Source organism: Atractosteus spatula, chromosome 14 (genome assembly GCF_055471065.1).
Source record: "Atractosteus spatula isolate fAtrSpa1 chromosome 14, fAtrSpa1.hap1, whole genome shotgun sequence".
Lineage (NCBI taxonomy): Eukaryota > Metazoa > Chordata > Actinopteri > Semionotiformes > Lepisosteidae > Atractosteus > Atractosteus spatula.
The window spans coordinates 11,746,816-11,774,257 of NC_142719.1; the positions used below are offsets into that span (position 1 = coordinate 11,746,816).

A 27,442-nucleotide genomic window follows, 5' to 3' on the forward strand; every position below is an offset into this window, starting at 1 on the left:
CAGGGCAGCACATACAATACTTCTTCATGCCTTTGCAGCCCTTAACAATGAAAGACTGTTGTGCCAAGGTTTACAAGTGATCTTCAATGTGACTGATTTGTAGGCATTTCAATAAGAGGCACACTTTGTATGTTTATTCTTTAGCCTTTCCTCCTGGGTCAAAAAGGGAACAATGCAGATGAGCCTTTGAAATTCTAGGTTACATCACAGTGACCCAGCAGTGGTCCAGAGTCCCATCCAGTGGGAATGGGAGTCATGTACATAATAAGAACATGAAAAAGGGTGCAAATAAGAGGCAGCCATTCAGCTCATCTTACCCATTTGGTAGTTAACTAGCTAGTTAACTACCAAATGGGCAAGCTTCTTCAGCTAACAGCTTCTTACAATTACTAAGAGTTCAGGTCTGTACTACCTGGGTGGGAAAGCTGTTCCAAACACTAAAGACACTGCTTCCTATTTTCTGTCCTAAATTAAGTCACTTTCAAATGGTGACCTAGTGACTTTGTTTCACTACTGACTAAGAAACAGTCCCCTGGATTTCACCCCTTGGGATCTTTTATTCTTTACATTAATCAAATCTCTTCTCAATCTCCTTTGTCCTAGATAGAAGAGACATAGCTCTCTTAACTTGTCAGGTAATGACTGTCCTCTGAGAGCAAGAAACAGTCTTACTGCTCTTCACTGATCTAAGGCTATAATAACATTTTATGGTGTTATGACAAAAACTGAACTGAGTATTATATACTGTACAAGCATTATTAGCGCACTTCAAAGCATAAGTATAACTTCACCAGATTTAAATTCCCTGTGCTACATACCCAAGCATTGTGTTTGTTTTTTTTATTGCTTCCCTTTATTTTATTGATGAGGACAAACGAATCTACAGACAACACCCAGCACTCTTTTGTGTTGTGACACTGCATGGGGCAGTGCCTTTCCCATGGTCTTATGTATGTTTTTAAGCTTCCCCTTGCCTAAGATCACAGGCATCTTGACAGGACATTAGCAATCATGGTGAAGGATCAGCCGCACATCTTGCTGCAGACAGGATAAATGGAACACTGGGCTGGGAAAGAGATGGTGATGACCAGAAGAATTCCAGGATGTGCTTTGTCAGATTGACCAGCCTTTAGCCCAGAAGAGGCTTAATCTGTCTCTCGTCTGAAGGTTTGCAAACTGGTATTTTTTCTCCAGCATGGCCTGTTTATTTTACCCCCAGAGTCCTACAGGAAGGGCCTATTGTTCCCCTGCATGGGCTGTTTATTTTCCCCAGAGTCCTGCTGGAAGAAACCTCTTTTTGACCACAGGAATATAAAGAATATAAAAGGGCCGGTATCAGGCCAGTACTGAAGCAAAGCGATAGAAAAAAGATAAACAGACACAAAGAGATAACAATGAGTCAAACAAGGGATCTGGCAAGCAAAGTATACAAGCAGGTAAAACAGAGTCAAAAACAAAACGAGGTCAGAAATACTAGAGCTAGAGCTAGAGAAGAAACGCAGAGAAGCACCTGGAAACACTATACCAGAGCCCCAAGCTTAGTCTAGGTGGACCTTACATAACCTGAACCACCCGCTTCAGGTCGTGATGGTTTTAAATTGCCTAAAGTGATACGCGTCACTGTCTGATTATGAATCTATGGCAACCAGCAAAATAGACAGGGGAAAAAGGCAGGGCTGGTTGCTACGACAATATTAGTTTACTTCACAGTACTTCACTGGGGCAGAGTATGACAATTTCATCTTAAAACTTGTGTGTGCGGTAAGTCTAAGCTCGGGCCCTGCCTAGTACTTGTTCCCCTTTTGTGGACTACCCCACGCAACATCACAGTATGTATCCTCCTAAGTGTTCCTACTACTAGTGTGGATCACTTTGCACTTGTCAGAGTTGATCGAGAGCAATGTTTATTAAGTTTCATTCCAAAGCTGTACAAAGTACAGTAGCTGTACATTCATACAGTTATAAAAAAAAGATGCTTCTGAAGGTAAGTGTTGCAGGCCAGCTAAAAAGATTTATGTAATTACAGCTGACCTTACACTAGAGGCTGCAATGTGATCTGTAGATTTCTTGTAGGTAGCCTCACCAGAAGGGAATTTGGTAGTTAGTAGCTATGATAATTAAAAAGATTTGCATGGTGTTTTTTAAAACTTGTGTGGTTGTTAAAATTTATGAAGAGGGAACTGCCGGTTTCTCCCCTTTCTGTCTGATCTTCAGCCCTGACACTTGAAGTTGGTGCCAATGTCATTCTCAGGAGTGGTTTTGGTGGTACCGAAGTCTTCGTGTTCAGGGACATGGAAGAAGGATTGGATAGCCACATGAACATTCATTGCCAGAAGAGATGGAGGAGGTTGGGGGGAGGCACAACCCAATCCCATCGTACCTAAGGATCCTGAGCTTGGCTTATTGTGACTGTCCAGTTTGGAGATACAAGAAAGTCAAAGGATGTGTTAAGCAATCCTTGAGCAGGTACTCCTGGATTCTGTGGGGACCAAGTAGCTGAACTTTAGGATTTCTGTATTCTCAATTCAATTAATTGTTTGTTATGAAAAGTGAGTACATGGTGCTTGGGATGTGTGATGTTTTTGAGAGCTGATTTTATGGGCTCAAAAAGCATAAAACAAAGCCTCTTGGACTGGACATCTTATTAGCCTCATGAGTTTTTGTGTATTCAGACTCTGGGATTTCCTGGTAAAGCAGGTTCTAACAAGCTCATGCTTCAGCACTTTATCAAAATCAGATCAGAAAAAATGTTTTCTTGTTCTAAGGTGGCACTACTAGGTTTAGTAATGGCTGTTCGAAACCTTACCCAAGAACAACTAAGATTACCGAGAACCTTACCATCTCCCTTGTTGGTCAATCGCCTACAGGATCTTCCAATGACATAGTTACATCTGCACATTTTGTCCCCACTTGTTTGTATGCGACGTGAGATATCTATTTGAGTTATTTGATTTAGAATTTGCAGATTCAAACATGAGGTGGATGTTCACAGAGCGCAAATGGAAAAAGTGCAAGTTATTGTTTTTAGGAAATACAGTGTGCTTTCTTAATGCTGTTTGGTCATGTTCCTGCAATTGTTAAACTCCTTGAAGTTCACTAATAATACTGTAACTTAGCAAAATGTGTTTTTTCCAATCCTAGAAGCAGGAGTGTGCATTTGTAGCTAGAGAAACAAAAGCTATAGCTGACCAATGACCAAGACCTAGAGAAAGGTACTTTTCCTATATCTGGCTGTGGGTAGGGTCAAATGCTTTAAGAAAACGTCTCTACTGCATTGAATGGATGTACATCAATTTTCTATCAGTTTTATCCAATAGAGGGTCACAGTGGCCTGAAGCCTATCCCAGCAAACCACTGTTGCAAGGCAGGGTACATTCCAGACAAGATGCTAGTCCATCACAGGGCAGACTGACACAAGCACACACTCATACCAGGGCCAATTTTCCCAGAAGCCAATTAACCTACCATGTCTTTGGAGCATGCAGAGGAAGCCCACACAGACACAAAAAGAACATGCAAAATCCAGACAGGCAACATACCTGTTCTGGAACTGACCAGGAATGTCCAGGGCTCCCACTGTGCCACCCGTATATTAAAAATCTGGTCAGAGGTTGTTCTGCCAGAAAGCAAAATTCTTTTGAGGGGGACACATCACCCTCTCACACCTAGGAACAAATCAATATTCCCTTCAAACACAATACTCAGGATGACAACAATGAAAAAAAATATTGCACGCAAGACTGAAACCTTTCCTCTTTTTTGTACCATATAAGATTATAAGCATTCGTTATTATTTATTAATTTCACCTTCTGACTTGAACTGAGAGTGTCAAATCTTTAACAGAACTCATATAAAAAGGAAGGCATATGAGTTGTACTGTAGTCAGGCTATTTTTGCCTAACTGTTTCTCGCCCGGTATTAACTGACATTTTCCTCAAAGCTGAACATGATCTGGGTCTTGTCAAACAGGAGCCCAGAAATCCTAGCCTTAAGCTCCATGCAATGTATGAAGCCATTGCTGGATATAGTTGACATTTGGTACTGCAGGCTGCCTGCCAAGGACTAAACTCTTTCTTTCACACTGTGCTGTCATTTGCCCCTAATCATAAAGCCTCCTATCCCTTAATGTTGAGTCTTATTGGAGATTCCAAGGAGTTAACAATTGTTAAATTATCAATGCACCTTAACACACCTCTTTCAGCTCAGCCTTGTGGCAGATTGAAAGAATTGTTATTCAGGCCAAGAGTACTCTTACACAGCAAGATTCAAAGACCGCTGGCCTTGCTATAGCCAATCTGTCCAACTTTGATTAGAGAGGAGATTATTTCTAAAAATTAGCAAATCGCTTTCCTCTACTAACACGCATACTTAAATAAAATATACAAGCGGAAACTCTTTAAAACAAATTGAGCACAGAAAGACCTACTGACTGGGAGAGATCAAGATAATTATCTTATATCAGACAAGAACTGTTTTTAGGCATAAACACATCTTTTCAAGCTGAATCCAAACAGTTCCAGGCAACATAAAATGCAAAAACCTCTTATACAGTTTTACTATGCAGATTTGCAAATATTGCCATGCTATGAAACAAAGAAAAGCAGAGCCTGTTTGCTTTAAGCACAAATGGCACAGCTCCTAAGGGGGTGGAGTGGTCAGTGTAATGCAGCAGCACATACAGTAGCAGTGAGTCAGATCCCAGGCTGGGATCTATCTTTGGACCCCTGGTGTCGCTGAGGCACCAGTCCCTTTCTCTCACTCTTTAACTTGATTTGCACATGTTTCATCTGCAAAAACCCTCTCTCTCTTTCCTAGCGTTAATCCCGCATCAACAAGGTCCACTTGTTGGCACACCAGTCTCCATTTGGTGGTTTGAACCAAATCTTTGAGCTGACGTTGCCATTAACCGCGACCGAGAAATACTCCAACCAGCACGTCGCTCCGCCTGCCGTCAGAGTGGGGGGGAGGGAGGAGAACAAAGTAATGTAGCCAATTCATAGAGGGGGATTATTAGGAGGCCATGATTGGTAAGGGCCAATGGGAAATTTGGCCAGGACGCCGGGGTTACACCCCTACTCTTTTTGAGAAACACCCTGGAATCTTTAATGACCACAGAGAGTCAGGACTTCAGTTTTACGTCTCAGCCGAAGGGCAGCGCTTATTTACAGTATAGTGTCCCCGTCACTATACTGGGGCATTAGGACCCACCTGGACCGCAGGGTGAGTTCCCCCTGCTGGCCTCACTAACACCTCTTCCACCAGCAACCTTAGTTCTTCCCAGGAGGTCTCCCATCCAGGTACTGACCAGGCTCACACCTGCTTAGCTTCAGTGGGTTGCCAGTTGTGAGTTGCAGGGTGATATGGTTGCTGGCTCATCTGCAAAAACCCTGTTTATGATTATTTTCTTACATGCTAACTAACTGTGACACAAGAAAAAAAGAACAATCTGCAAATCCAGACAAAGTTAAAACTGGGCTGGTTATTGTATCTTTAGCATGCTTCTAAAATTAGAATAACCTTAATAATCTGATCACCTTATCTTGATAACAAAAAAAGTGGAGAAGCAAATGTTTCAAATAATTACAGTTGCTGCCTGCCTTTTCTCTTCCAAGAATGTGTGCTGAATCCTTGTTTACTTACAGTATGCTCTCAGATTTAGCTCATTGGAGGATGTAATGGTGGCGCTTTCTGTGTGTGGTGATAGTTTCAGTGTTTCCAGGCCGTGGAGACTAAGCTGTTCTTTTATCAGTCTGTCTCAGGTGACTTGTGCAGTGGGGGACAGAGGCATGTGGGGTGGGGCAGTTTATTTTGGGCCTTGACCTTTCATAGGTACAGTATGCAAAAGCTATCAAATCAAAACAAAACAACAATTTTGTAGAAATAGAGTATATAATACTTTTAATTTCAGTTGAGCCAGAGTAGTACCTCAGCTGCAATATTTTAACGTAGAACAATGGCAGTTTTGAGGGAGACTCGATATCTTGTAAGAGGCAGGCAAAGGCAACTCAGACTGACTTTAAACAGCAGGCAGTCCAGAGGGTTAATTTGAGAGCTGCAAGGAGCCCAGATGGTTAATGTGCAAAAAGAATTACTCGGGGTCCTCAGATAAACCATTCAATCTCTTTATTATATTGCTAAGTGCCAATCAAAGCAGCCAAATAAAGAAAATTGTCCTTTCTTTTTTTTTGCAGTATTTTAAAGCAGGTTATCAGTGGGGAAAGTCAGTGGGACAATTTGTCCTTGCAATCAGAAAGCATTCACTCTTTTTGTGCTTTACAAAATGTTTGCTTTTCTTTCTGTCGTTTTCCTCGGGAGATTTTCAAGCATAACTTCCTCAATGACTCTCAACAGAACAATCCGAAGAAACCAGTAGAACAGGCAAACTGAACTGAAAGCAAGACAGTCTGGGCAGGTAGAGGTGTGGAAGGGAGAAAAAAAAACAGGAACCTGACCATAAACAGTAAAGGAGCTCCAAAGTTCACTTCCACACCTTGTGTGCCTCTCAGCACAGATCAGAGATGCCACAAGTCCTTCTGTTTGCGGTGTACAAACTAAATCTGAATCAGGAAAAAAGTAAACTACATTTTGGTATTTTGGAATCCTCAGTTGTCTAATGGGAATATATCATTTTAATTTTAAAATCTGGTTTCCATTTTAATTTTTTGAGGGCTTTTGGCTTCCTCAAACCACCAGTTCTGCTGTTTCAGTAATGATGGGGTCTTTTTTTCTCTGCTTTGAAACTATGGGGCTTATTCTGGCCTTCATTCCACTCTTGTTCTTCCCTGGTAAGTTATTTTTGTACAATTTTTCCTTCATTTAAGACATTAAGGGGAAAGGCTGTGTTACCAAATGATTCTTCTTGGGCTAGTATCTTCACTGAGGTATTTAACATTCAGTATAGCTAAAGGTTAGGTTTCACGTGAAACTCACCTGCTGTTTAATCACATCTACTGTATATATCAAACATCTAACTTGCTTTATTGTGTAATATTTCTTAGCTTTATGTCATGTTAAAAAGCAATCTGTTGATTTTAATTTCAAATAAAAATGTATAATTTCGAATAAATGTTATTAATAGCAACATTATTTTATTCAGATTTTGTTTTTGTGCTGAAAATGACAAACCTTGTATATAACAATTGAACACGTTCATGATGTAGAAAATGGAATTAAGCAATAATAGTATGATAAGAATTTAACTTTATTAAAACAGCTCTCAAACAATACCCTCTTTGGCAATGTGAGGAGATTATCTTGAATAAAGGTGTCCTTGTTATTGAATGAACCGCTATTTAAATGTAGTTTTTTATTAATTGCATTGGATTTGAGATTGTGACAATATGATACACTTTGTACATTCTTTTTGAAACTGCTCTTGAGTTGCACATTCAGCAAAGTGAGGTCATTAAAGACTGTGGCTCACTGTGCTGTTCTGGCACATAGCTCAAAGCCAAGCTCTTGGCCTGCCCTCAGGTCAAGACCTGTCCAGGTGTCCATGATCTGTCTTGTTCAAGAGGACTGTTTTGTGTCTTAGCAACATCAGAAAATGGAATCACAATTACACAGCCTTGGTGTGTCTGCTTGTCAGTTTAAACAAGCTTGGCCAGGTTTCAACACAGGAATGCTGGGCCAAGCTTGTTTCAAGGAAAAGCAGCTGTCATTTCTGGTTAAAAAAAAAGAATGTTTTACGAATAGTGGACTCTTCCAATTAAAGCTTGATATAGCAGCTTGTCAATGTGTCACTTGTTAAATACAGGGCATAGCACAAATGTGTACTAAACAGAAAAAATGAAACGTCTGAATGAAAATGTATGAATTTTAGCTTTTTGACAAAAATTGGAATTATCCATTTTCAACTCCTTAAGGGGTTGCTTATTGCAGACTAAGTTTCATGGAACTAAAAGAAACAACAACTCTGAGCAGTTTTATATTTTTCTGTGTATTTCTTAGGTCTTTTAGCATCAGAAAATTCATCACAGCAGACAGCATATTTTGATTCCCGAAATTTCCACAATATCCTGCGCTGGGAAAGATTCGGTGGCCCAGATGAAGTCGTCTTCTACAGTGTGCAATATAATATGTAAGTTGAATATCCAGTTGCCTTGAAGTCTCCCTGTTAAGATAGTGGTGTTTAAATGTCTAGAGTCAGGCTCTTCAAACCTGAACTACATAAATCTGTCCTTGCAAGAGTCCAGGACTTTTAAAGCCAACACAGATGTTGTTTCTGGAATCTGTAAAGCTGCACTTTAAAACACCAGGCGGACAATAGACCTTGAACAGTCTGGTGTTAGGAGTTAAAAGCTACAGAATCTTTGTTTCACTTTATGAAACTATTACTAGGAAGGCATATTTTGAAGTGATAAAATAACTGCAAATTTGCTGAGTGCGTAGGAGACATTTTAAAGGCCTATTTTCCAATTTGAACAAAACTATGTTCTAAGTATTGTTTAACTAGCAAAATTGTCCTTGTCTTGTCTAGGGGGTCTTTTTCTAAAGTTTAGAGGAGAATCTGAAATATAAATTCCCTGAAATAATAGTGATAAGCTCACTGATAATACAGGGCTCCTCTGCTTTGTCTTCCTGAGGTCTTACTGTCTCAATTGTTCTGAATGACCTCCTTTCAAGCAATTGTCCGCTTTAACGTTTCACTCCCAGTATCCAAGGGAAACTTTTTTTTCACCTCATAATATTGAACTTGGAGTTTTATATTTCATGAGATATACTGATATGGTAACACGTGTTGTTGTAGCCCGGTTGACGTTACCAGTTTTATCTTGCTTTTCTATTGATTAATTAAGGCTTGATCGTGATTTAGGCTGGTGTCAGCGGCTCAGTCAAATTAGTTTTGCCATCTATCAGGGCTGCCAGAGAGTGAGTCTCTGTGAATTTGTCACGCCAGGGTCACTTGTTTCCTGCTGCAAGACCTGTGCAGCTCTGTTTTCAAACCTGATTCATTTGGAATCGGGATTCCTGTGATGTGGCCACAGGCAAGTAGTTGTTTTTTGCTGGGATTCTGTGCCTGAGCTGAATGAGTGCTGGGTTACTTGTCTGTGTTTTTTCTGTCACTTTTTTTAAACCAAGGAAGCGATATCACCCAATCATGCTAATGATGATACCTGTTCCTATCTCCCATCCTATACAGTATATTAATAATCCACTATTGACAACTATAAATCCGCAGGGTTCTTTAGAAGCTAGATAGCTTTTTCAAACAAATCTATTATGAAAATTGCGCACTGTGGAGGGACTAATGCAGGCACATATAATTGAGACCCTAGCGGACATATCCACTGCAAAATGGCAGTACAAACCAGAAGGGGCTAGTTTTTCCAAGTATCTGCTATTTTATACTGTACCTTATACCTGTTGAACATCAGAGGTGTTTGTGTTCAGAGCAGTGAACTATTGTCATCCAAGAAAACGTTTTCTGATTGTACTTTATATTGAACCCCTATAAACTTACATTGTTCCATAGTGCACAGTTTTCACAATACAGTGTTATTTTCAGCTATTCCCATGCTGTAACTAATAAATGTTTCAGGGACAGCTGATTTACATGAACAACAATAAACTTTTGTTGTATTAAGGAGAAATAGTAGTTCCTAAACGACAGACCTTGGCTTTGTCAGGTGGAAGGTGTTTTTAATCAGATAAGCATTTCTTTGGAATAAACAGGCTATCCAAAATGCAAAAATATTGCTCCATCCTGCAACATATTTAAAAACAGTAAGGGTGACCAAACAAAGAGCTAAATACAGAGTAAAAGGGGAAATAATCTTCTTAGGTGAGTGTGAGGTTATTTTTTAACAATAAGTACTTTTCTTTTTCACATGTGTATTTAACTGATGTCAGTCCTGTCTTACAAAGTATTAAAAGACAGAGGCTCACATGAAAAACAGTGAGCAAGACAAAACCACAAGGAGGAACGATCTTTACCCTAAACTGTGTATTAGAACACCAGGGGACCAACAGCTTTGCAAGAGTGAGATTCTAATTATGTTAATTCACTGGTAAACTGTATTCCTTTATTGGCTACTAGTGGCTGTGAGAGACTACTTTATTGGCTGTGAGAGAAGCAGAGTTTGATATTACTCACATGCTCTGCTCTTAATCATTAATCTTTCTGACTGCATACGAAGACTATTCAAATGCTTGTTGTAAATGATAACTTGAAGGCAGAGGGGAAATCCTAGCAGCAAAAATGCAGTTACTTCCTTCTATTTTATTTTTTGCAAGTGGAGTTCTGTCTGTTAAAAGTCTGGCATGATTATTCTAGGAAAACACCTAAATTAAAAGGATCTCACAGAATGGTATCCAGTATTTTGACCTCTGAATACGGGCTCAGCTTGTTATACTTTTTAAGTATAACTGCGTACTCATTTACATACTCATTGCAGAATTGAATGCTTCAGTTTATTTGTTGGACATACCAAAGGCATTTATTCTTAACTGTTTTAGTTTAAAGCTTCACTTTAGTTATAGTATTTTTTCCATAGGCAAAAAAGAAAATTGTGCTCTTTAGAACGATGCAACCTTTCAAACATCACAGCTCCTGGACTCCTGCCAGGATTCCTTGTGTATTCCAGTGAAGGTTTTGCAAATGGGGTCACTTTATAGTTTTGTGCTAATGCAGAACAGCTGCAGCCCTGTCTCCCCAGTTGTAGTCCTGAGTGATGCATGTGGAAAGTGGATCTTCGTGCAGGATGAGGAGTGAATGTTAAGTGTAAATAATAAGAATCCGCATCAGCCTGGATGCCTGTATGTTTCACTTTAATGCATTTACAGTACGTGGCATGCGAATTGTGTAATTTAAGATTGATTTATAAAATGAATGTATGAGGCTCAGTCCTGTGGGTGTGATCTGTATGCTTTTTTTAAACAAGCAGCCTTTCACAAGGAATAAAAGTGATATGTAATTACATGTATATGATTAAATTATTTGTCAATGGCCATGAGGCGTTTGAGAGATGTGTTGTGATCCACTACATTTCTTACCAAGGCTACAATAGTAACATGAACTTCAGTGGAAATCCTGTATCAAGCAGCATCATAAGAAGCCAATGACTGGATCAGTTATTTATAAGCTTTTCCTGCTGTCAGTCACAAAATGCAGTGATATGTAAGAACATAATAAAGTTTACAATTATGAGACTCAGGCTGTGCATTCAGATGATAGCACCACAAGGAACCACAATGAATCTACTATCTAGCAGTTTCCTAAAGAAATCAGATTCAGCAGTGTGACTAGTGTCTCGCAAGCTTGTTGATCTTAATGAGAGCACATTAATTGATTTTGTGGGGCTTTTTAGGAGTTTCAGTATGTGAATCAAGTCCCCATGTAAATTTCTCTGATCCAGTCTTACAAATACGTGAACTGTACCAGAAGCTTTATCAATATCATTGTGCTTTTTTCTTGTTACCATTCCTAAAAAACAATTGAACTTGAGAAAATCAATCTATAACACTGCACGGAATAGGAGGTACATCCTTACACAAAGGATGGTGGGAAATTGGAACAACCTAAACAGCCATGTCGTTGGAGCTGATAGCCTTGTTTCTATCAGGAAACAGCTGGATGAGATCCTCGGTCCAATCAGGCCAGATAAGCTGAATAGCCTCCTGTCACTTGTAACCCTCCTTATATTCTTATATTCTCATGACATAAGTGATTCTTTGAGGTTAATCTTTGAATGCTTAATTAGGTTTTTAATTCTGGTGAATTGGCACTTACAATTATCTCTATCTCATGTGAGTTATCTGCAGTTGTAATAAAGAAATATTATCTACAGTACCTTTTATCCAGGAGACTGACATTCTAAACAATTGCTGAATTATATAAAAAATATAGTCCCAATAAACACATAGTGTGGAGTAATAGGAACAAAATAAACCTCAACTCAATACAAGGAATGACAATTATAAGAAATAGTTATAATATATTGGGCTCAATGTTCACTGTTAGAAGACACCATTCAGACTCCTTTTGTTTTAAGAATTACTGAACGTACTGTATGAATGTGGCTTTAAAACTAAGGATGTACAAGTTCCTTCCAAGTAGTTTTCTGTAAACACAAGAGGCCAATAAAGAAGACAGTTCTTTAACATTTCTGCTTTTATGAGCTAAACCATCACACAGGCAGAATGCAAGAATGCACTTATTTTAATTGGCTTCCCATGAAATGAACATTGTGCTCAGCCTTCCTAAATGCCCACAATACCTAATGGTAAGTTCTTTTTATTTTCCTCACGCTACACCCTTAAATGGCTCACAATAATGAGGGCATTAGGTTTTCTAAATAGAGGTAGCCATGCAAATAAAAAACAATCTCATTCTAGCCTCGTTTACTGACCATGGCATTTAATTGAACTGAAATGTCAGTGCCTGAATTGCCCACTGTTGCTGTCCTTGGAAAATGTCAGGGTGGTGTAAAAATCTGTCACTTGGCAAGTTTGGAGTACGTTTGATATTACTACCTGCTTTTTATTTCAGTTTAAATGGAAGAGGAACAAAAATGAAAATATTTAAGTTTAACATAGATAAATCACCTCCCTTAAACTCTGATGCCCATCCTAAGTAAAAAGCCTATAGTTATCCTATCATACTGCAACATGAATCACGCTTTATGATCCAATTTGTTTGAAAATGACCCTCCATTCTTGTTGTTTGTTACTGTCTTCAAACAAATTTTAAAAAATGGTGCTTTACTGATTCATCTGCGCTGTACAACTGTCACTTGAGACTTTACATAGTGGGACCGGTATCCAGACAGAAGATATATTGTACCAAAAATATTGGGACAGCAAAGTCATTGTTAAACAGTTATTTTATAAATAAATAATATGCTTTAGAATAGACAAGACTGGCTGCAGCAAAACAACTCTAATGATTACACTGAGTGTTTGGTGAGCACAATGGGTCACATACTTAATGCAGTTATTACCTCAATTTAAATATACTAAACATGAATGTGTCCCAGATCATATAGTCACTAGAAATCACAGGGATGAAGAAAGTACAATACAGTTTGGTTCTATGATCAAATGTGCGCATGGATTACCATACTGGTCTTACCGTTTGTATTAATCTCATGAATCCAAATCCAAATGTTATGCAAAAATAACAGTTTTGACTTTACTGTGGCCATTCACAACCTCCAACTCTGGCTCCATGCTCTCATTTTAGAGTGCTGTCACATTTTCAAACATTTTTACCTTTTAGCAACATTTTTTTTCTGGAAGCTATTGAAAAAGTACAATTCTGGCCGAGCTTTTATTTGATGAAATTCTGAAACATACTGTAAGTGGCTGCAGAAGAAGTATTGTGAATTTTGCACTGGGGCGAAAAGCTTTCAAAGTCACCCTGCAAGTGTTCGGTCATTGTGGTATATGGCCTCAATTATCTTGGTGAAAAAAAGGTACTTTCTTCCCAATCGTGATGACTGCATTCCATATTTAAAGGGAACCAGTGGATTCAGCTTTGACTTCTAAAGCCAGATTTGTGCAAGAAATATTATCCTTCAGGGTGGCATGGTGGTATAGTGGTTAGCATTGATGTCTCACAGTGCTGCAGTCCTGGGTTTGATTCTGCACATGGGGTGCAAACTGCAAAGAGTTTGTATGTTCTTCCTGTGTTTGTGTAGCTTTCCTCCGGGTGCTCCGGTTTCCTCCCACTGTCTAAAGACATACTGGTAAATTGGCCCTGGTATCCCATCCAAGGTGTACTGTGTCTTGTGCCCACTACTTACCAGGATAGGGTCAGGCTCCTGTGCAACCCTGAAATGAATGAAGTGGTTAGAAGAATTAAAGGATATTGTCTTTCTTTCAGGACCTTGTCAGTTTGACGTAAGACTTACCTGTGCCTTTATCTTTCCGGCAGCTCGCTTTACTTTGGTTAAGTTCAGATTCAAGTGCTCAAATCCTACACAAGGAAATACTCCGCCTGTTTGTTCCTACAATATTCTTTTTCTCCTGTTACATTAAATTTTTTGGGCCGAGATAAAATTCCAGACAGGGGGGAACAGAATTGACAAGGGGCTTTGCTCCCTCTGCTCTAGAGAGATGGTTTAGTCCTTGTCTCAAGTACAATTAAAATTTCTTCTCCCCTTCTATGAGGTAAACTAAGCATATCCCTATTTTTTTCTGTACATATTTTTTTTAATACTTGAGTACTGATGAAATGAACATTTCATGGAATTACATGTATAAGGACTTTGGAGAAATATAGTTCCGATTTTTATTTTTAATATCTTTCACGTGAACTGTTGTTATTATTTTCCAGATATGGAAGACCTTGGCGTGATAAAATTGAATGCCAGAATATCACTGTGTTGTTCTGTGACCTCACTCATGAAACAAATATATACGATGAATATTACTATGCCAGAGTGAATGTGGGAGGCAAAGAGATTTCTAGGACCCAGAGGTTTCATCCCAAGGGAGACAGTAAGTAATTGCTTTTCTTTTATTCAGTATTCCAGAGTCCAGAAAGGAGTTGGTTTATCTACCCTGAGGTGAGAACTGAACCTGAAGACGATGGTGTATTAAACACGAATACGACACTACAGTGCTGCAGTCTCGCGAGCATTTGTTGTTTTTTTTGTGATTCTTTGTCCAATGCGATCTTTTTAAACAAGTGTCTAATTTCTGGAAAGAAATAGTGAAGAAAGCCCTGCAGCACAGCCTGTTTGTACGCTCGCTTTCTGTGAAGTATATTGTATTTGTGAACACGGGATGTCTTGTAAATCTGGAAAGAAAGAGGCTGTGTGTGGTGTTTGCATGTTCTTCAAAAGTTCACGTGGGTTTTCTCTGGACAGGTTTGGTTCCTTTAAATGGGGCTCCCAAGACTCAATCCCTTATTCCCACATGGAAGGTGGCTAGCCAACTCCTCCCTATTACACTGCCTGACCAGAGTCTCTCCAGTGCTCCTCTGCCCAGTATTTGGAACAGACTACACAGTTACACAGATATTAGCATAGACAGAGTTAAACTAAAATGTTGTTGACTGTAGATTTGAAAGTGCACCTGCAGCACTTTATGCACCTGGATATTAATCAGGATTTTCTTTCTGAACAGTGTATTATTTTGTATTAAGCACCTCAATGGGAAAATTACTGTTGCTGAAGTGCTTGTTTTTTTCCTGGGGAAAAATTTGGCACACATGTGAAGATATTCTGGGAAATTTCCTGGGAAAAGTCCTGAGAAAGCTCAGTAGCCTTGCAAAAGGGTGTTTAATATAAAATATTAAATGACAGAATAACAGTATGTCAATAATAACAATACAACACATATAGTTAACATTTGTTACAGGAGACCTAGACAAAAACCAGAACTGACAGGCACATTTTCCAAATTCCAGTAGACTTTAATGTACAGTGCATCGACTGAGTCATTAGCATTACATAGAAATGACTGGGATTTTCTTTCTCCTAGCTTAGGCCTCAGTCTACAATGTAGTTCCTCCACACATTTTAACTAAATTAGCTAAAGTCCAGATGACCGTAAAAACACTCTCAATCTATTACTGACATGCCGTCTAGTGAAGCATTTACGCATTATATTTTGTCATTTTAAGTGGAATTGGAACTCCAGGTTGACCCCTTCCCAGATCAAACATTGTTCACTTCCTTCCAGGGAAAAATGAGCAGACTCCTTCCTTCTGTAGATCTCCCCCTTTTCTACTAACACTGTCTTGATCTTTGACACCAAAGCATAAGAGTTTCTATTGCGATCCTGTTCTTTTTCTGCTCGCTTGAAAACCTTCTTTTCAATCAGGGTCTTCAACACCTCTCAGCCCTCACATCTCTGGCAGCTGTCAATACCTTGCCAAGAAGTGCCTCTCTCCTTTGTGTGCTGCCTCCTGCCAGCATGTCATTTCTGTTCTTTGGAAGCAGGTTTCTTCACCTTTGGGCCTGGCAAACAGGCTGCCCAGACAACCTGCTTGTCTAGAACCTGTGCCCCACCTCATTAAGACATTCATTATATCATCTTCTCAAGCTGTACTTTAGGGCAGTGATGCCCACAGGCCTATTAGGCCTGTTCTCTACAAATAACCCTTATTAATGAAGCTTGAACACATGGTACCTCCCAGGGGATCCCATTTGTTTAGGGACACATCTTCATAACAACCACGGGCACCTGTACCTCAACAGCAGCCAGTTTTGATCTCTTGTTCCTTCCCTGCTGGAGTCTACACGTAGAGTGACTCATATGACCCTCTGTCTTACTCGTGAGTGTGGCTAATTCCCTTAGAGGTTGTGCAATTAAGTCTTTCCCCTCCTCTGGAATTCCAGTCATTCTGCTAAATTTCCGGCACTTGAAAGCCCAGGTGTGTCTAATTCTAAACCTGCTTTAATTATTCACTATGCCCTTAGCAGTCTCTCATGGCCACCCTGTGACCATGGATGTCTTCTCTTACTCGATTACTGTTACACAGAGATCTCAATTCACCCTCTCATCAGAAAGTGCCGACCTGTTTCAAGACGGTAGCTGACACTTTGTACTCAGTGGGAACTCAGTGGAAATCTTTTAGTTCTGGTCTCTGTGAGACTGGGAGCAAAAGCTCTTTCATTTTCATGGGCTGGTTACGAAGAAAGCTTCGAAGACAATGAAGATTTCCGAAAACATTGATATTATTGGCTTAGCTTTGCTGCTGTCTGAAAGGATCAATTTAGAGCAGAAGTTCTCAACCTTTTCTATTCCATAGCATAATGACATAAATTTAAACATTTTGTAGCACATTGCCTTGTTCCCTTATTATGCATACACCTCACTGGCCTGAGCACATTTTTAATAATATTATTTTAAAATCTCAATGGCTGATCTGATTTTTTTTTCAAACTACTCGGATGAATTTTCCTGCAAAGAGTTGTTGATTAAAAAACACAGCTTAGTCACCCTTAGAAGTCTTCAGTTTTTCTTTCTTACATCCATCAAACTCTCACAACACACAATCCTCATGAGTGCAGTCGTCTGTATTGTGTATATGCACCAAACATGCAACGCGACACTTTGATCACACAGTGGTTAGCATTGCTGTCTCTCAGCTCTGGGTTCCTGGGTTCCTAAATTAATTGTCTTCTCGAAAATTGAACCTGGTGTGGGTGTATGTGTGTGTGTTTGCGTGTGCCCTGTGATGGACTGCCGTCTCATCCAGGGTATATCCCGCCTTGCGCTCTTTGCTTGCCGAAATTCCAGCTCTGTCATGACCCTGATTTGGATGGAGCGGTCAGAAAATAAATGGATGGGTTTATTTTTTTTGTTGTTTATTTTTCTCACAAATAAACTTTGCCAAAACCCCATGACGCAACTATTAGTGCCGAAAGTACACCACACCTCCTGAGAAACATTGACTTTAAGAATTAGTCAGAAAGTGTGACTCTAGGCACACCCATAGTAACTATGTTGCCAGCCTCCATTTTTTTTAAGCTTGACTCACTTATGCTTTAGGAAACACAAAAAGTTAATGTATGTGAAACAGTGTCTTATTTAAATAATTATTTTGTCACGTGTTCATATGTGAAAGAACGAGTTAAATTTAGTTTTCTGTATGAACTTAAATGTTTAAGCATTAGTATATTGACTGTTTGGTCTTTTACGCTGTCTGCAAGCTTTGTGTTCTTTTTTTTTAACAATGCAGCTCTCCTGGGACCCCCTGAAGTGCACGTGTCTTCCACCAGTTCATCAATCATTTTGAAAGTGATACCTCCATCAATCCCAGTCAATAACACATTGAACGAGAAACATGACAGCTTTACATATCTAGTCAATATCACACACCCCCCATCTGCAAAACGAGTAAGTCACAGAGATTCTGCTGTCTTCCCGCAGAAGCCGAATTGGAATCTGAGACTTTCATTCGAACGATAGTTTGAGTTTTTGTGCTTGTCTCTTCCCAATCAGTGTATAAGTTACAGAAATCAAGTTATAACTCAATTAGAATTTATACAATGCAGCACTATAATTATTAATTCTAACTGCAGGGAAATAAAAGCCTGTAATATCACACTTACAGTCACAAAAGAGAAATATTAGTGGGATCTGCGTGATAATAGGAAAGATCTGGCCAACATGCAAGATGTTGGCTCTAGAGCGGCTCTGAAGTGATCTGAAGTGACCATTCTTCAGAGAGCAGGGATAGCTCTGTAGTCTCTGTAGTCCAAAACCCAAGCCTGACTCAAGCCTGGGTTTTGTCACCTGCCCGCTGTGCAGCCGGAACCTGAGTAATCTGAGTTCGCAGTTTGTCACTGAGCGCTGCATCTGTTGCTCTGTTCAAAGTTGGCTCTGCTGTGACTTCCCCATGTATGATTCTAAGTAAGGAAGGCAGGTGCCCCATCCCTCCTGTGTGCCAATTCTACATCTATGTGTGCTCTGATGGATGGGGTTAAGAACATCAATGCTCTGAGTGAGAAGAGCATGTCTTGCACAAATCAAACTGTGCATAATAACCACCATTATTTAAACTGCCCTGAATGATTTTGCAGGCTTTTATGAAGAAGGTGGAGAACATGTCCACATTGAAAGCTGTTAAACTGTAGAAGCCCAACATTTAACTTTCACAACTTGTTTCATACAAGCACACACAGGAACAAGAATACACAATAACAGATGTTAAATGCAATTTATGTGCTTTGAGTAATTAACATTTATCTTTGTTAAAATGTTTTCTAGGTACTGGAGCAAAGCTCTGAGCAATTTAAGATTGAGTTTCTCGAAAATGACACTGAATACTGTGGATCTGTGACATACACTCGCTTCAACAAAATGCACAGCGAATCTTCTCCATTCTGTACAAAAACTTTGAAAGGTAATGAAGATTTTAAAATCACTTCAGAAAGTGAATATTAAATAGCAGAAAAGCCTTTTTACGGAATTATGACGAATTTTCAAATCTATATACTGTACGTTACATGATTAAGTTGTATGTCATTTCAGAATGTTCATTTCTTAAATTTCTTAAAGTTTTATATTGTTAGATATTAGATAAAACAGCAAAGTGAAACCTTGTTATGTGTGATAAAAGTGCTTCTTCAAAACCTGAACTAAATATTGGGGAACATTGCTTTATGACATTTAAAACGATTTTAAGTACTCTTACTGATGGTCAGAGCTGTGGTTAATTAGTTACTTATGGATCAAAGAATATCATGCTGTTAGCATGATTTCTGTTAATATGAAATAACCTGACTGGTAATAGTAAGCACCTGTGAAGCTCACTATGTTATTGCAGAAACATATTTTATTAGCATATAAATCATACAGCTCAATTCACATAAGCTACCTCAAATGCACAGAGATGTTTTCACTTCAGATCATTGGAATGTTTTTATCCCATTATCACCATCTGATACTGAACACAAGAGTTTACTCTCTTTTTCACTTTTTTAGCATTTGTAAGTGATACCTGACCTGCAATGTCTCCAGAGTGTGACCATTCAAACTCTTGTAGCTACCCCTGTGACACCTAGTGCCGTTTTTAGTCATTTACTGTACTGTATGTCTGGCATTGAAATTCTAAGTGATTCCTGTATTTCTGATACAAAGCCCAGCAAGCATTTAAAAATGCATTTAAAATAAAGAGATTGACCTGAAATGTATAGAGTCTTTTACTGAGAATTAAAGACGTGTTGTATGGCAAAAACTTTTACTTAACATCTCTTTTCTTAATTTGCTTCAGATAAAAAGCCTAGAGAACCTATCCATAAACCTAAATATTAACCTTCATCATTACTCTTGTTACTGTTAGAGTAACAGGTCTGAGTTTAAATTGAGATACTAGGGTAACCAACAGTTCACATACTGTATGACATTAGCTTGTTTTAGAGGACCTAACTCTCTCTCAGAGCTGCCCCTAAGATGTTGGTCCAGACATGAATCCCTGCCATTGCTGCTGTTGATGGTTTTGCATCAGACCATTCCGGTCTGTTTGTGAATCTGTGCTGGAAAGAAACACGTCAGCACTGCTGCACTGAGAGTTGCGTTTGGGTTTCAATGAGTAATTCCACATCAAACTGTAGAAGGTGTTGTTTGAAAAGTTGCCAAGGATTTTAAAATGACTCTGATACACAATTAGCTGTATTTGACATTTTATTTCAAGATGACAAGAGCATAAGAACATAGAAAAGTTTACAAATGAGAGGAGACCCATCTGCCTCTTTTTAAGTCCTAAAGATGCTAGGGTTTGAACTCTGTGTGCATAGGTCTTGTGCTAAATAAATAGATATTTTAAAGCAGCACAAAGGCCCATTGCTATGTGCTTTGCACAAAGCTTAAAGGAAGAAAACAGACGGTTTCATGTCACTTTATTGTTATGAAAGACATCATACTCCTTTTGAAAAATTGCTGGCAGAATATTATAACTTGCTCTGCAACTTTCGTTATTGATCGTTGTCAAAATAAGTGCCCATTAATCATCTAACAGACCATCCAAATAGCGCTTGGTGTGCTGGGAGCACAAGTAAAGACGTGCATTATGCATCTCTTTTTCTTCGTTTGCCTCAGATAAAAAGCTAAATGGAAATGTAAAATCAAAATACTGGTATATTGAATTACATAAAATATTTAGACAAAAACAATTGAAATGCAAAGTTGTTATCAACAACTCCTTGCAATTATAGCTGGGCAATAATATAATTAAAATGTAAAATTAAAAATGATGTATTATTACACATTGTATGTAATGTTTTTGGGATAAATTAGTTCATTGTGATTAGATGCAGATGGATCAGTGGTGTGGTGCTTCTTAGGTTAATTCCTTACTGCGACATTGTCTGTGTGGAGCTTTCATTCTTCTGAAGGCATCCGGGGTAGGTGATGTGTCTCTGTTTCAGCCCTGTACTCCCTGAAAGATAGATAGCTGTTGTTGCAATTTACTGTCACAGGTTTAACATTTTAATCAATAGTATGAGTGGACCTCATAGTGAGAGAGGTACTTTATGTTTATAATAGAATGTAAGTATACTGTAGCACTAGATTACCCATGAATTTGCAGTCCCTGCTAATTTTCTAAGATTTCTAATTTTCTCAATCTTGATTCTGAAAAAAATGAATGTGTCTACTTTAATGCCAAAATGGATATTTACAATATCTTAAAATTAAACATTCTTTAAGTATATATTGCTGTTAGGCATTTATCCACCCCCTGCTCCCCTACCCAGCCTCTAACAATACAGGAATAATCTTCAGTTTGCAGTGTCACAGATTCAGAATGCACTTCAGCACTGAAAGGATTCTCATCACCAGCGTGACAAAGAAGATTATTTTATTGTTCTTCCAGGGATTTCCTGAGAGTGTGCGTGTAAGAGAATGCTTCCTTGAGGCTGGGAGTGATTGCTCAATCTCTTGCACCATATTGCATTCCTGAAATATACACAACAGCTTCTGGCTGTTATAATGGACCCATCCCTAGGTGCTAATAAAGTTACAGAATGTTTAACTATGACTAAAGCAGTCGTAAAGCACAGGAAAGGACAACGTTCCTTTCACTCTGGATATACTCAGGGCAGTGCAGTATTTCTATGGTGTTATCAAGGTAAAAGGTAAAAACTGTGCCAAGGTGCTGTGATAAAGGGAATGTGGTTTGTATTCATGGTGTGAGAAGGAGTCTTAGTGAGAACTTAATGCTGCTGAGAAGGGTGCCATTCTTTCCCAGTGGTGTTTGGTTTTGACCTGGATGGATGGAAATGACAGCGATTGTGTATGAATGCAGCTGACAGCTCTCTTTCCCCCTTTTTTTTCCTTCCAGAAAGTACCAGCACATGGTCCCCCATCTTTGTCGTGCCCATCATCATGAGTATGGGTGTGATCATCGCCATAGTTGCTGTTCTTTCTTGGCAGTACGTGAGGAGGAAAGGAAGCCTGCCAAATTCTTTGGTAAGATTCAGGAATGTTGGAAAGAAGGCTCAAGGAAGGGAATTTGGCCCCATCTCTATCAAACCGATCAAGAACATTGAACTACTAGAAACTAGTAGTTCAATGGTTTCTACCACAAACCACAATGCTGGCCTGGAGAGCATTGCTAGGTATTAAAGGACCTCATTATTAAGACCAGAGATTTCATATGGTCAGGCGAGGGGACTTATTTCGATTTTCCGTTGTGATATGTACTGTATATTCAGAAACCGGGGTCAATTTAGTGATTTAGTTTGGTTACAGACCGCAGGTATACACTCAACATCTTAAGAAGAAAAAACAGGCAAGCTCTGTTCCTTCCAGTCTCCGGAAGGAATAAAAAGGAACACACCAAAGTGATATGACAGTAAATGCAAATCAGTAGGTAGGAGTTGTTACTGGGTACAGTCCCCGGCGATCTCAGAGTAGCAGGACCAAAACCATGTGTCATGTTATCATGCAAATACAGTTCTCCATTTCTTCATTTTCCTTTCAGAAAGAAAGCCTGAATGAAAGGTAGTTTCCGTTATTCTAGGGTTCTTTAACAAAAGGAGTATAATAGTACTTACATAATTACACAATACTAAATACAGCCATCGCTGGATTAAAACAGAATTCTATGAATCATGAATATGTACCACAACTTCAGAACAACATTTTGTAGTACTTGAGTATACTCTAATTTTAGAGTATAAATCTAAAATTATACCTGCTAAAGAGCAGGAAGTATTCTGCTACTTTACTTTAGCTACTATAGAAGGTTCAGGTTTAGTCAGTACAGGTGTGTCTTGTGAAAATGCATTACTAAATGCTTATTTCTGGGGTTGGCCTGAGACTTTTCAGGAAAGTGTTAGGAGAAAGGTTTTCCTATGCACATACAACAGCAGCTAAAAATAAAAAGCAGTTTTGTAACAGTTTGTTTGTCTGTTTTAGAACTTGTCCAAATGTGTGCTGTTCTTCCCTCCTTCCTGTGTTTAATTTTGTTGTTCAGCTTTTTGTTCTCTCTTGCATTAAAACATATTCAGTTACACTGCTGAATTATAATGCCTACCTGTTTTACAACCAAGTGTTTTACCATTCTCTGTTAATATAGGCTTTTACTCGCAATGACTGTTTTTAGATTTGTCTTTGTGTTTCAAAAAGGAAGTCTCCCAATGCAATTTGTGGACAGAAAATGCTCCCTCCCTTTTGTCATAATTTCATCTGAAAAAAAAACACTGCAGATAAATTCTGGTGTTTTGAGTGCTTTTAAAATAAATTACAGTGGTTTAAGAGGATAATTACTGGGCTTGTATTATAGCATGTTTTAAGACTCCTTTTCCACCTATTTAATCTCTTCCTTTTAAATGCCAACATTTCTCACTTCTGCTTTCGAGCCATCACTGCTAAGAGCTGTTTGTAACTGTAGATGGAAAGTAGGCTCCATAACTCATGTTTTTCTGATTGTTCTTAGCTTATAACCAGGAAGAGGAATTAAAGCAATACATATCAATATCATTTCTATTTAGAAAATCAAATATAGCCAATTTTATATTAATAAGAAGAAGAAACGCATCATTGTGCCTTACTAACATAGAGGGGTGCACAGAGCAAGCTAAAGCATATGAAGGAATTGGACTTCAGAAATAAATCTTCAGCTTTGAGAAAGAACATACATTTTAATATGTTTTAATAAAATACATTTCTTGCTTGAGACATTTCTTTGCTCCTTTGCTATTGAGGTAACAGGGCTTTGTTATCCGGCAAGCTAGATTCCTTTTCTCTAAGTTTTCTCTCTTGTCTTCTTTTATTTCAACAGAAACTGCCAGGCAAACTCCCCACACCAGCTCTTTGGTTGTCAGAATCCCATGGATTCGTCCAAGAATTTGAAATCAATCCGTGCCAGCTGTTCATGGTTAAACAGGCTTACACTAAACCTCCAAACAGCTGGGCATCTCTGCCAGTGTCACAGGGGAACCCTAACCCCTACCCTCCTCAAGAGTCCTGGGAAACAAAGCAGCCCGGATGCTCCCCATTGTACATGTCCCAGAACCGTGAGCCTCCAAGAAATCTTGACAGCACACAATCTTCAACCACTAGTTACGGGCTAGTGGTTGACCTGAAGCCAGATCTCGCCACAGAGGAGAACATGAGCATCAGGGACTTGAGGATCTGCACTAATCCCGCTGAAGAATCTGAACTAAATCACTGTCCCGTCCCAGATGGCAACCAAGGCGAAGAGAAGAGACTTGTTTACTTCAAGAACAATGAAAGAGAGTGTCTTCAGGCGCAAAGAACGCAGGCGCCAGAGCCATCCATCAGCTACCAAGACGGGCCACTCATTCTCCCTGCAATGAGAGTGGGAGGCATCCTGACGCTGCCTTCATTATTTCTCAGTCTGACCCAGGATGACCAGGAGGTGGACACCAGTTTTGGTGGCCAGAGCTGCAGGGAAGACAGGCCACTGCTGTTAGACCTTGGAATCGACAGTGAGGACTCTTGGATAGAGCCAGAGGCATCAGAAGAGGAGGGGGAGAAGAAATACCTCCCTGTGCAGTTTCCTGCACCTTGCACGCAAGAACAGACTCTGGGTTGCTACCTTCCACCCATCCATAGTCAAACAGCAGGGCAAACGCCAGCAGTGTCTAACTGCAGCTCAGGTTACAAGCAGAACTGGACCCCCCAGCAAACACAATCCTTACCCTCATTCCAGCTGGAAAGGTCTGAAAAAGATGATTTCACAATACCTTCTTTCATAAAAACTGAAACAAGGGAAGGAGGGGACTTTCTCAAAAACTGGTGCATACAAATTCAAGAAGGAAAAGACTAACCTGTTTGGCAGCTTTAATTTTTTACTTTGATCTTTCTTTGATCCCGTTAATTCACACATTTCACTCTAGAGGGCGTAATCTAAAGAAAATGGTCTGTGGTGTCACACGGTTTCCAGAGTTGCCCGTAAACAAGCATCATCACGCAGTAAGAAAGAAGATGATATCTGAGAATCAACAAGTAAAGCTTTGCTCTGAAATTAGGTTGCTGCTTTTAGTTTTAATAAAAACAGTGACCCCCACAATGACATAGTCCTAACACTGTTCAACAAAAGATGAAGGTTTACAATGCAGTACAGCGAGACCGAGACCATGCAGCATGCATTAACATTCTGGTTACGTTTCCAAGCATAACCCAGGCATCACAGTCCTTCACAGGGAGTCAAAATGCAATAGCACCCAACCATGCCCTGATTAGCATGAGCTGCCTTAACACAAAGATCCTGTACAATACAAGCGAAATGCCAAGCACAGCACAAAGTAGACACAAATGCATCCATATCTGCCAGCTTGGTGTGTATCAAGCCACATCCACTTACCATTAGCAGGAAAACCAAACCACCCCAGTATCTGTCCCGGTGTTCATTTGGACAGAGAAGGCTCTGTCTATGCCAGTAAGGAAATGTGGGCATTATGCTTGTGTCTAATGTGTGTTCTCTTTTCAAACTTTACAGCAGCTGTTTTGCACATTCAGTTTATTTTGTTGTACTGGTAAAACATTATATAAGTTATTTTGTGTGCTTAGTATTTTTTAGAAATGTGTGTAAATGAAGGAGACGAGGAATAAAACCAATTAAAGATGGAGAGGAACCACAGGGACAGACGTGGTGTCTGTGCTTGGCTGAGGAGCCAATGGCGTGATTCTACCATCCGTAGGGTTGACAGTTTAATGCCTCTAAGTCAGAATCTCCCCTAAATAAATAATAATAATAATTAATAATTGCTTACACTTATATAGCACTTTTCTGGACACTCCACTCAAAGCACTTTACAGGTAATGGGGACTCCCCTCCACCACCACCAATGTGCAGCATCCACCTGGATGATGCGACGGCAGCCATAGTGCGCCAGAACGCTCACCACACATCAGCTATCAGTGGGAAGAAGAGCAGAGTAATGTAGCCAATTCATAGATGGGGATTATTAGGAGGCCATGATTGGTAAGGGTAATCATGGTAAGGGTAAGGTAATGTTTATAAAGTTGTCAAGAAGCTTTGGGGTTGACCACCTGGCAGTACTGTAGGATGAGAAAGCTGAGACCCTCCTGCAGAGTGAGGAGTTACCCATGAGGCAGCAGCCAAGGTGGAGAAGCACAGGAGGAAGGGTGCAGAAAGACCAATGGGAGGAAGGGAGGTTTTTACTGTGGTATTTCCATCTTTCCAGGAAGTGATACTATGGAGAATTAGTAGTTAATTCCGCAGAGGAGAATTAACTTTTGGTGGCTGTCATCACTCCAGGGATTTCATTAAATATCCATAGAAATGTCTGGGTTTTTGAGTGTTGTTAGTACAGTTTAAACTAGGGCTTGCAAACCCCAGAATGAATCAAGCTTCTCTGCAATCATCCTGCTTTTCATTTGGGCAGAGAGAGGCCGTCCCGTACTGGGAAAGTCAACGAGCCTGGCACACACTTGTGAGGTCATAGAAATTGATAAACCTTGCGTGCTAAGAGAGATTACAGCAGAGGACAAAAAGGGTGGGGTTTGTGATATTGGAGAAGGGTAAAGTACATACGTGACAAATCACAGGTAGCAAAAGTGATTTTTAAAGAGAAAGCAAAGAGTAGCAGGAAAAGACTTAAACCTTCTGAAGCTTTATTTTATATATTTATTATATTAAATATTACTATTTTTATACTTTTTGTTAGTTGACATACATGTATATTGGTTGGGATATCAAGAAAATAAATAAATCAATATGTCTCATTTTTAAGGCAAGACCATGTGCACTCTCTGGAATCTGGAGTGTCATTGTCATCAGTCCAATTGGGGCCAACAGTCCCTTATCTTATCAATTGCTGGCCAGGTATCCAGACAGGTGTAGGGATATATGGAAGAAACCAGACCATTCATTTTTGGGAGGTCAATCAGTAGATCTTTTTGGCACAGTACAGCAACACGGCCCGTCACCAGTACAGTATAAATAACCCTCCACACATCCACTCTCTGTCTCAGATGAAAACCCAGCAAAGTGATTAAGCTCCTACCTTTACAGGCTTGGCTACAGAAATCTAATCTTAGTCAAAAGGACTAATCTTGAGTTCTAGAAAATGCCCTGTTGTCAAATACAGGTAATATTTATGTTGTTTTTGTGGTATTGCCCAGGCAAAATAAATCTCTCTCTCACATTTTGATGCACTAGCTGGTATAGTGAGAAAACCTCATACTTATTTAGTATCGGTTTTGCCCTGAGTAGGGTTTTTATTTTATAACAGATGTGCCTTTTTACTCCATGGTTTCAATGTGTCATTTGCCTTTTTAAGATCTGTACTGGTTCTGTGGAAAACTGGACCCAGGTCCTCAGAGTTTTTGTAAATAACTGTGAATAATTGCTGTAGACAGTTACTGTTTCTGTTTTTCTGTTTATAACTGTAAATAAATATTTGCTGTCTTTTTATATTCGCTGCCTTTTTCATTACTTTACGACCGCCAGGAAGAACAAAGAAACCTGGTGCCACATGTGTTATCAATTCCTATTCCCTGCCAATGTGTGGGGATGTAATTATTAACTTTTACCATTTATTTGCAAGG

The 27,442-nt window shown here is 39.4% G+C and overlaps 1 protein-coding gene across 1 annotated transcript; it reads left to right on the forward strand.

Moving 5' to 3' along the window:
- The first annotated feature begins 6,369 nt into the window (after positions 1–6,369).
- ifnlr1 (interferon lambda receptor 1) lies at positions 6,370–27,310 on the forward strand. The gene is made up of 7 exons (XM_088933239.1): positions 6,370–6,786; positions 7,952–8,081; positions 14,280–14,443; positions 17,637–17,794; positions 18,668–18,803; positions 21,741–21,868; positions 23,685–27,310. The coding sequence occupies exons 1-7, from the start codon at positions 6,711–6,713 to the stop codon at positions 24,693–24,695; spliced, it is 1,803 nt and encodes a 600-aa protein (XP_088789365.1). The 5' UTR covers positions 6,370–6,710; the 3' UTR covers positions 24,696–27,310.
- The last annotated feature ends 132 nt before the right edge of the window (positions 27,311–27,442 follow it).

Bases quoted from the DNA above. Each gene is read 5' to 3' on its own strand.
- ifnlr1 (XM_088933239.1), top strand. From the start codon at position 6,711: ATGATGGGGTCTTTTTTTCTCTGCTTTGAAACTATGGGGCTTATTCTG. The intron at 18,804-21,740 runs GTAATGAAGATT...TTTTCCTTCCAG, and splicing joins CTGTACAAAAACTTTGAAAG to AAAGTACCAGCACATGGTCC. The intron at 21,869-23,684 runs GTAAGATTCAGG...TTATTTCAACAG, and splicing joins GAAGCCTGCCAAATTCTTTG to AAACTGCCAGGCAAACTCCC.